General features: G+C 39.6%; 1 protein-coding gene across 1 annotated transcript in view; it reads left to right on the forward strand.

Annotated features, from left to right (window-relative positions):
• The window catches only part of dntt (deoxynucleotidyltransferase, terminal), a 246,633-nt gene extending 237,330 nt beyond the window's left edge, over positions 1–9,303 (forward strand). Inside the window, exon 11 of the mRNA XM_048609074.1 lies at positions 9,217–9,303. Within this exon, the coding sequence (XP_048465031.1) occupies positions 9,217–9,303 (87 nt within the window). The remainder of the gene's footprint in view (positions 1–9,216) is intronic.
• Positions 9,304–10,510: the final 1,207 nt, after the last annotated feature.

Below are 10,510 nucleotides of genomic sequence, written 5' to 3' on the forward strand. Positions count from 1 at the left end.
TATCTCTGAATTTAAATCTGATAGTGTTGACAACCTGAAAGCAATCATATTATAAGAATTTGATCATGTCATTATGGGTATGTAAGATGAGGGCATTTGGAAAATCAGAGAGAGGCATCTGCTACCTGCCAGAGTTAGCACCATTCAGCTCTCAGAGAAAGTCCACCTAATTAATCAAAGGTACCATGCTATTTTAGCTCAAAGTCCTCATGGAAGAAACTATAGAGTCAAAACATTCCTGACAGCAGAATTAACTGAAGAAAGGCGTTTGTGAAGAGAGCGGAGAAGACAGAATATTCCAGAAGACAGTCTGTTCGAACTTGGAGAGATTAAGTTATAACTCATTGTTCTCTTATTAACTGGGACTTGTGTTTATTTGAACAGTATTCCAGCAGTATTCAGACCAGTTAGGAAGTAGTTAGTAATACTTAGGGGGAATTGTCGGTTTGTTAGTAATTCTGTTAATTTGTTCATTGTTGGGTTAAATAAACAAATTAGATGCTGGCAGATCTGTTCAGCTTCTCCAGCAACTTCTGTTTTTGTAAATAAATAAATTGTTTCTTATTACTTGTAAAGTGGAAATCAGGGCTTTTCTTTCTTTTAATAGATTACAAGGGGAAATGTGAGCTTCTCTGGGTGTTCCGGGATTAATTATTAAAGGGGAACCCCTACTCCTGTCACAGCAAATTGGGACTTATGTTTTGGTTTAACTATCAGAGGGGTTCGACTATTCCTCCTCTGTAACACTAGCAATACTGGTTGACCTAACCATGGCTCCAATCATGCTTCATTTGCAGTGCAAGTAGTGTCCACATTATATTGCAGGTGCTAGCTCACACTGAGGTCACCAAGGCTCACTTGTTGCTGTAAAAATCTGCACTGCACCAGTATTTCTGTTGATTGGTTGTGCAGAAGACCTGCAGGATATCACAGCAATCTGCTCTCCAGTAAATTAATAGCATTACTGAGGTGGTGACCTGGGCAAGTGGCAGTAGACTATGGCTCCTCTGGTGTCCTCTGTCAAGAAGAGATCATTCATCCTTCCACCCCAACTATTCCAGCAGTTCTTCATGGACTGCCCATTCAGAAAGAGGCTGTTGCGGTTGCCTCTTTTTTGCTCCTCCTCAAGCTTCTGCTCCTTAGCAGCTGACTCCATAGCTGGTGGTAAGGGCTGTGGCCTGATGATGATATTTGTTACCCTGCAGTAGACACCACAAATGGAAGTGAAGTCATTGGATGTCTTAAGGCATACGTAGATAGATTTTTGTTTTTGTTTGGTAGTGGCATCAAAGGCTATTGAGAATAGGTGGGAATGTGGAATTCAAGACATCAACAGATCAAGCATGATCTTATTGGATGGCAGGTCCAAATGGTGTATTTTTGCTTCTAATTCCTATGTGGAGCATTAATGTACCATACGTACTCAAGTATTGGTCAATCTCATGGATAATTCAACACAATCTTTTTTTGCCAAAAGTTTCTTAAATTTTCAGGTAACTCATGTAGAGGTCAGCCCCTAACGTACAGTCAAAAAATCCAAACTCTTTTGACTTAACACCCACTAACCGCTGCAGTCGAGCATATCTGGTACAAAAGTACTCATTCAAAGTACTCAGCTTCTCATGTCTGCAGAGAGTAACGAAGATGCTTTCTGGCTCCATTTTACTATTTTTGTTTTGATGGGGTTCATGATTGGCAGGAACAGTCTCCAAATTGGCAAATCTGCAGCTAGCTGCAGTACTGTCATAAACAGCTACTGAGATGATGGGAATGCGTAGATTTCATACAAATATAAGTTCATCCACAGGATTTTGGCTAAATATTGATCTCTCAAACTCAACTTTTACATGAGTGTATATATAGCACAGCAGCTTAACAGGAGAGGCATTCATACACAAGAAGGAAGTTGGTAAGAACATAAGACTAACTAGGAGCAGAAGTAGGCAATTCAGCCCTTCAAGCCTGCTCCACCGTTTAATACGATTATGGCTGATCGCTATTCCTAAGACTTTCAAGCATTTCAACAACTATTGAGCCTACCTGCCATCTCCTGCCTAACAAGGGAGGTGTGAATGTAGTTGCAATGTCACTGGACTATTGATCCAGAACCCCAGGTTAACATTGTGGGACATGAGCTCAAATCCCATCATGGCAGATGGTGAAGTTTGATTCAATAAAAAACAACTGATGTTTTAAGAAAATGTTAGTCTACTGTGATCATTTAGCCATTGTTGGTTGTTGCTGCAAAAACCCATCTGGTTGACTAATGCTCAGGAGGACAGCAAATCTGCCATCTTTACCTGTTACTTGGTCACCCTATGCGTAACTTCAGATGCACAGAAGTGTGTAGTTAACTCTTAACTGTCCTCTGAAGTTACCTAGCAAGCCATTCAGTTCAAGGACAATTAGGAATAGACAAAAAATGTTGGCCCAGTCAGCGACACTCATGAATGATGAAAAAAAATGCTACAGTGCTGTCGTTGAGATAGACTACCTTGAAGTGTCAAACAGAGCAATCTTCCTCTCGACTTTGTGCAATAGAGCATCTCTGTTTTGCTTGAATTAAACAGGAGAGTTAGGAGCAATTCCCCCCTCAATGCAATCAGTGGTCTGTATGCTCCATTCCTACATCTGTTTTGCCATCCATTGGGATTGGACAGCTATTTGCTTTTGATATGAGATTTTCAGAAATGCAGGAAATGTGTTTTAACTCCCACGTGTGGCCACTTTTAAATGGTTCGATCACTTTAAATCCAATTTGTAGTTCTTGAAGGGTTGATGGTGCATTGAACTGTTTACAGCTCATTGAGCACACTCAGTGTCAAAAACAATTGAGGCCAGAACCTCAATGTGCCTCAGCACTAGGAACTGAAAACATGCCCAAAAACTCCTAAAATATTAAGAAATTTAAAAGAAATATGGGTTGCCAGACAGACTAAGAGTTATATTCGCCAAATAGAAAAGTAGATTTCCTCTGCTCGCTAATCAAGGGTCTGGTTGGGGGTGGGATGCAGGAAATCATAGAATCCAGTGCACGGGTGAGAAGTAACATGTTAAAAGTAGGTTACAGAAGTGGGCATGGTTTTAAAATTTAGTATTGTGTTCCAAATCGATTGTGGGGTGGGAGGGGGGGTGGAACAAAATTATATTAAAAGGTAAAATGTATCGAAGATATTGAATACACTTAGAAGTTTTCATCCTGGGAGATATTTATCATGCAAAAGCACTTGGAATGTTCAGTTCTATGCCCTGGGAGAGACACAAAGCAGAATCACAAAATCTGACAGTGTGGAAGCAGATCATTTAGCCCAACAAATCCACACCGCCCCTCCGAAGAGCATCCCACCCGACCCATTCCCCCTACTCCTGCATTTTCCCATGTCGAACCCACCTAACCTAAACATCCCTGGACACTACCAGGCAATTTAGCATGGCCAATCCACCTCACCTGCACATGTTTGGACTGTGGGAGGAAACCCACGCAGACACGGGGAGAATGTGCAAACTCCACACAGACAGTCGCCCCAGGGTGGACTCGAACCCGGGCCCCTGGCGCTGTGAGGCAGCAGTGCTAATCACATTGCCTCACTTGTTCTGGACTGCGAGTGTGACTTGTACACATTGTCAGATTTCACAGTAAATGTTGTTAGAGTGGATTATGTGTGCCCCCTCACCCCAACCACTTGACTGACAGTGTATTTGAAGGCAGAGGTACATGTAAAATAAAACGGGTGGTTCCTGCCACTTCCCTACTCCCCCTCGACTTGTCTTCCGTGTAAAGGTGGATGGGTAAGGAACCAGGCAGCCCATCCACCCTCAGGCCTATCGAGGACTTTAGGCTGCCACCTATAGGCCTAATTCCCTCGCCAGCACAATTTTACCTCTGGCTCGACAAATTGGGATTGAGGGAGTTGGGGTGGGGGAGGGGCAAGGCAAGAGGAAGGCAAGGCAAGTTGCCTGGCAACTTTCCGAGCATAGATTGCTGTTGTACCAAGGGGGTGTGTACCTCATTTATGGGATCCCCCATGCCCATTCAGCAGAATGCCACCGTTTCCCACCCCCCTCTTTTATTCCTACCCCCAGTTTCTAAAATCTATTCCACCACTGCTGCAGCTTGCTTGCTGGGATCTGACTTGCTGATTTTTCCTTTGACATTTCCAAACTCTGCAGGTTTTTCATTAAATGCAAAACTAAATTCGAAGCTTCTTTCAAAGTTTCAGATATGAAAGTAGAAATGTGCAAATGGTACATTCTTTCTTTAGGATGTAATTTCGAATCTAACAGAGCTAGTAGAATGACATAGTTTTCGAGCAAATCCTTTTATCTTAAAGCATTGTGCGTCCTTAAGAGCAGGAGTCTAGTTCAGCTTCCATAGATTTTCTGGGCCCTGATGTTAACTGTCAAAAATATCAACTGAACTTTTGTTTTATTGCTGCTAATATACTTAAAGTCACATTCAACGATTTCCCCAAGCTTGATTGACACGTAAAGAAACTTCTTTAATAATTTGCTGTTGATGTATGTGTTGTAGAACTGCAGAGGGTTGAGAGACTAATTCACAAAATTTGGTTGTACCAAATCTGAAAAATTAAACCAAGGTGTAAGTTAATTCTGATTTTTGAGACGCTAATCCAAGGAGTAATTCACTGAGTATACAGTCATGGCTGTCAATACACCAAAAGATTACAGGTACCCAGTGAACAATCTTCTAAACTAAAGGATGGAAATTGTACATTGGCTTGTGTTCATTTTCATGGTAATTTCCCAGGTATTTGTCAAATGAGTTCCTTTCCTCAGCAGCCCAGCAGTTGTTAGCTATCTGATCTCGGGCAAGCCATTGTGATATGTAACTGAGTCACTGCTGGTCCAGGGCGAGCATGTGAAATCATAGTAGTCTTCAGACCATCTTACCTGTGTTTAGACTCCAGTTCCCTGACTTTGAATTTCAATTCTAATGTTTAAAAGATGCATCCTCAGAATTTCAGACCAACACTTTTAACCATTAGTTCATTTTTAACGTCAATTTCTCCTTGGGGATAGCCTACAAGACTGCAGTATAAGACTAACCCATTCTGTGACATTTTTGTTATTAAATCATAGAAGTCTCCTGATGGCTTGGGGTCAAAGCAGTCATGAAAGTCTGCTTGAAGTTTGCTTTTTTCTCTTATTTGAAGTCTTCATTGAACTCTAGTCATTTCATGTCCATACGATTGCATGACGTTTCTGTAGTTTTCCCTTGCTGTACCAAATAATGAAAGTGAACTTGCAGTCAAAATATTCAATATGTTTTCCCGTGAAAGAATTAAGGAACTAAAGCAGCAGCTGAAACCGAATCCCAATTTGTTGGATTTAGATTCAGGAAGGAAATTGTATTGAATCAGGAATTGCAGGTGATTGACATTATGCTTTTTAGAAAAATCTAGTGATGTGCAAATAGTTCTGCACAAAGTTTACTCTATGGAAATCATTACAGCCAGTTTACAATAAAATGTGAGATGAAAGTGCCATTTCTTAGGGAATGCAGCAGGTTATAATAGAGCAGATTGGTGACATTGATAAGAGATTAATTTACCACAATGCAAAGGGTAGAAAAATTGCTAATGCATTTACTGGCAAAACATCAACTAGCACTTTTCACTCTTATTATAGTTATTGATGATGAATGGCAATTGACAAACAGGAGGCACACAAAAAGCCATGGATCATATTTTGCAGCTGCTTTTTAGCTAAGCAAAGATAATGATAATGTTACAAGCCAAAAATGTAATTATTTTGAGGCCTGAGAAACAAAAAAAAATTATAATTTTGAGCAGGGGTGTGACATAACTGCAGGATTGCAATGACAAGAAGCATGACCATTTTGTATTTATTAAAATTGATTGACAGATAATGTGTTTCCATCCTTTTTGTTCCAGCCTGGAATAAATAGACTACCAAGGTGAGAAAGGAGGCAGGTTGTTCATTATCTATTCCTCCATTAAGCATGAAATAAATATTCCTGCGGACTTCCATCATTAAACCTGTGTCATCCCATTAGTGTTTTCTGACAAAGTGGCATGTTAATGAATTTTGATTTACGTCAGTCTAGAAGTAAAAAAAAACCACAGTAAACTGAACCCGAGCTACAAGCAAGCTTTCACGGCATATTTTACATCTTGATAATATACTGAGTACATTGTTTTTGGTATTACTGTCAGTACAATGAATTCTGGGGTTTGACATTTTCACAAATTTGAAGGCTAAAGAGTGGTGCTGGGAAGACTATTTCATGATAAGTAGGACCTCATCAATTGTATGAGTCATTAAGATTCTCTTGACTTTTGGGATAGGTCTGCGTTGTCCATTTACCATGTAGTGTTCTATTTATGTGCAAAACATTTTGGGAAGAGGTAGCAAGGTGCGTTAGCTTATTAGTGTGCTGTGTCACGTAATTCTGAAAAGCACTTTTGTTCTGCAATTCATCAGAAGGTAAATTCTGAATGTTAGCTGTGCCAACTGGGATATGTCAAGCCAAGGCAAAAGTCTTCCACCAGGAATAGACAAAAATTAGAGGTGAATCACCTTGCACCTCTTTAATTAGTAAAAGTCTGGCAAACTGCCCATCTGTCCTTGGCCACAGAGTAGTGTATCCTGTATGAAAAGCAAAAGGGTGGAAACATCATCTTCAAAATGTATTTGAATGTTTAAATTTTAAAATGTATTTACAGTAAGTACATGGACCATGAAAGGCACTGTGATATGAGAGTCAACATATAATGAGGGATGCCTCTTACCTGTCTTCAGAACCAAGGATGTCTGTTGATCTTCATTTTATAGCTGGAAAAGCAGGGATGGACGTTAAAACTGACAGAACACCGGGAACTGAATTAAAACTTAAACCTTTTCTTATCTACACAAATTTCAGTTTTATATCTCCTCTTACGCTCCATTAAAGGAGAAATTTAAAACAAAAACAAATCATGATACTATTGCTAACCATTAATAATGAGTTCGGTGGAAGATATAATTTCCTGCTGGGGGGAGGATAGGAAGGTGACTGGAGAGAGAGTAGAAGGTAGAAAGCCAGATAGAAGGCTAAAGGTAGTTCTGAAACAGGACACCTAACTCTACATAACAAGGTGTAGAGCTGGATGAACACAGCAGGCCAAGCAGCATCATAGGAGCAGGAAGGCTGACATTTCGGGCCTAGACCCTTCATCAGAAAAATGAATGAATTTTTGAATAAATTTCTGAATGATTTTCAGAAAAATTTCTGATGAAGGATCTAGGCCCGAAACGTCAGCCTTCCTGCTCCTATGATGCTGCTTGGCCTGCTGTGTTCATCCAGCTCTACACCTTGTTATCTCAGATTCTCCAGCATCTGCAGTTCCTACTACACCTAACTCTACATGTTGCTCAATACCTGCTTAACAAGGAAGTTCCAGTGTGGCTGGATAATGATGTAATGTCCAGGTGCTATTCTGAGACTCAAGAAAGGATTTTGCTGTGATCTTTACAGTAACTGTTCTAGTGTAATGCTGCCAGTCCTGCGGCTTTGGTCAGTTGTCATTTAGTCAGCTTAAATATACTGCAATGGCCTGATAACTGTTAGGATACAAATAACAACCTCTAAAGACTACATGAGTAATTTTAATATAAAGGTATCAAATTTAATCTTAAGGACCACAATGTATATCCTGTTATTGAAAGACCTCAGAATCTGCTGGTAGTACTGGTTTTGCGAATTCATCATCAAAGAACTTATCACCCATCTTAGAGAATTTGTCATCCTTGACTCTAGTCATTGTCATAGATCATACAGCACAGAAACAGTCCCTTCGGTCCAACCAGTCCGTGCCGACCATAATTCCAAGCTAAACTAGTCCCACTTGCCTGCTCCTGGCCCCATATCCCTCCAAAAATTTCTTATTCATGAACTTATCCAAATGTTTTTTAAACATTGTAACTGTACCTGCACCCAACTCTGGAAGTTCAGTTGGTCAAGAGTAGGGGAAAAAATTGGCAATGTAGGAAAATGAGAGTTGGCTGCTTTAGCAGGAAGAGTACAAAAGCAGGATATTATTTAAATAGGGAAAAACTGTAGAAATCTGTGCAACAGAGGGATTTTGGTATCCTTGAAAATGAATCACAAAAAGCAAGCAAATAGTACAGCAAATAGTAGGCAGAGTAATGTTGCTGTCATTGCAAGGGCAATGGATTGTAGAAATAGATAAGTCTTGCTGAAACTGTTTAGAGCATTTATGAGACCACACTAAGAATATTGCGCATAGTTTTGGTCACCTTCCTTAAGGAAGGTTTTACTTGCATTGCAAATGGTTCCAAGGAAGTTCTGTAGGCTGGTTTGTGAGATGAAGGGGTTGCCTTACGAGGAAAGGTTGTGCAGCTTGGGTCATACTGGTTGGAGTTTAAAAGAAAGACAATTGATCTTATTGAAATATCAAGGGCAGCACAGTGGCTGAGTGGTTAGCACTGCTGCCTCGCAGCACCAGGAACCCAGTTCGATTCCACCCTTAGGTGACTCTCTGTGTGGAGTTTGCACCTTCCCCTTGTATCTGTGTGAGTTTCTTCTGGGTGCTCCAGTTTACTCCCACAGTTCAAACATTTGCAGGTTAGGTGGATTGGCCATTCAGAGGCAAGGAGAATTTTTGTATGGGTATCATTAGTTTCCAGAGCAGCATTTCTGCTTCCCATGCTTTTCTCTGCATAGACCTCTGAGGACCATGTGCAGCAGTGACATCTAAAACCGGAATTCAATCCTGGGGGTGACATTGACACGACAATCACCATCCGTGGACTCTCGCAGTAGCCATATGGCTTAGAGAGCATGTTGCTTCAGAGTTCTCTTCCTCAGAAAGCAATGGAGATTGCCTCATTGAATGTGTTCAGTATTGTAACATGAAACTGCCAAGCCTTTAATCCTACCAGCCCAGTGGGTATATATTGGGCTGCTTTGCAGGATTTATGTTTGCCTGCTGCTGGTAGATCGCCACTATTCTATCCAGTCACATGGGTATTTCTAGCAAAACAACACGTTTGTTCCTTTATCTTATTAAAGCCAATACTAAACAGAATGTAAGCATCATTATATCATGAATTATATATTAGACAAAGAAATTAAGCACTTTTCACCATAACCATTACTTCAAAGAGTACTATTTAATGCAGCATGCTACATATCATTTGATCTTCTGTCGATTCTTCTTGTCTCTTTTACAGAAAGTATTCCTGAATGCTAAGACAGAAGAAGAAATCTTTGCTCACCTGGATTTGGAATACATTGAACCGTGGGAAAGAAATGCATAAGCTGCAGAAGTATAAATTGTATCCTCATGCATTAAATGTTTTCGCAGAGGAAAAGGGAGTGTTCATGTAAAATTTTACTTTTGTTTAAAAGCACACTTATGTAGTAATGCAACATTAGTTTTTTTCAATGAGATTGGGAAGTACAATACAGATACCCACCAGTAGTAAAATAGCAATATATAAGCTGCAAATAAACTATTTTGGGAAAGGGATTTCAATTTAATTAGTTCTACAGTATTGTATTGTGAAGCTGATTAAGACTTAAGAACATTTGAACAGACATTGATCAATTAGTCCGTCCAGTTTATTCTATCAGTCATTTGGATCATGACTGATCTCTACACGATTTATCTATTTGTGATTCATTTCCCTTCTTGTGCTTGCCTAATAATAAGCTATTGATCTCTGGCTTGAAGGTTTCAGTTAACTCAATTTCCAAAGTTTTTGGGAGCAGGTTCCACATATCTTTTTAGTGGACCTTTTGGAAAGCCTCAAATTGCATATTAACTAATAACTTATTGTTGCCACCTGTTATAACCAGTTCTTCTAAAATTGATATCTAAAATACAAAATGTTTATTTTTTTTTCTCCCCATTGTTACGTGCCAAATATTGTAAATGTGATGGAATTTACACAAAGTGCACTTTTACAGGTGACTGCAGATCAATTCTGAATGTTCCACATGTTGTTTTGAATTTTTTTAAGCCTTTGAATTATGGTATGGTATTTCATGAAAGAAATGGTGTAGGCCAAAATTTACACTTTAAAAGTACCACTGTCTTTGAATATGTGGCCACAACTTTTGTATATTGGTCAGCACTAGATGGATACATTGTATTTCTGCTCAAATATGGAAACTGAAATAACAATCTAAATAAATCAGGCATGTATAACTTTTCACATAGTTAAAAAGGCGTGACTTTATGGTGGAAAAACTATAAGACTGACACAAAGCACGGAACCTTAAAAGGTCCTGAATGACATTGGTGATGGTATGAAATGTGGAAGAATTGCACGAGAAGTACAGCAAGGCCATTCCCAATGGTGACATCAACAAGTTCCACTTTCTAAAAGAATTCTAAGCATCAAGGTAAGATTTTCAGAAGGGAGTGGAGAGGTGCCTATTAAGGTGGATTATCACTTGTTCTCACGCTCATTAACACCAAATCTCACCCATTAATGTGCAGGTTCTCATTCTACCTTGGAT

Source organism: Rhincodon typus, chromosome 20 (assembly GCF_021869965.1).
Source record: "Rhincodon typus isolate 14 chromosome 20, sRhiTyp1.1, whole genome shotgun sequence".
In the NCBI taxonomy this organism is placed as follows: Eukaryota; Metazoa; Chordata; class Chondrichthyes; order Orectolobiformes; family Rhincodontidae; genus Rhincodon; species Rhincodon typus.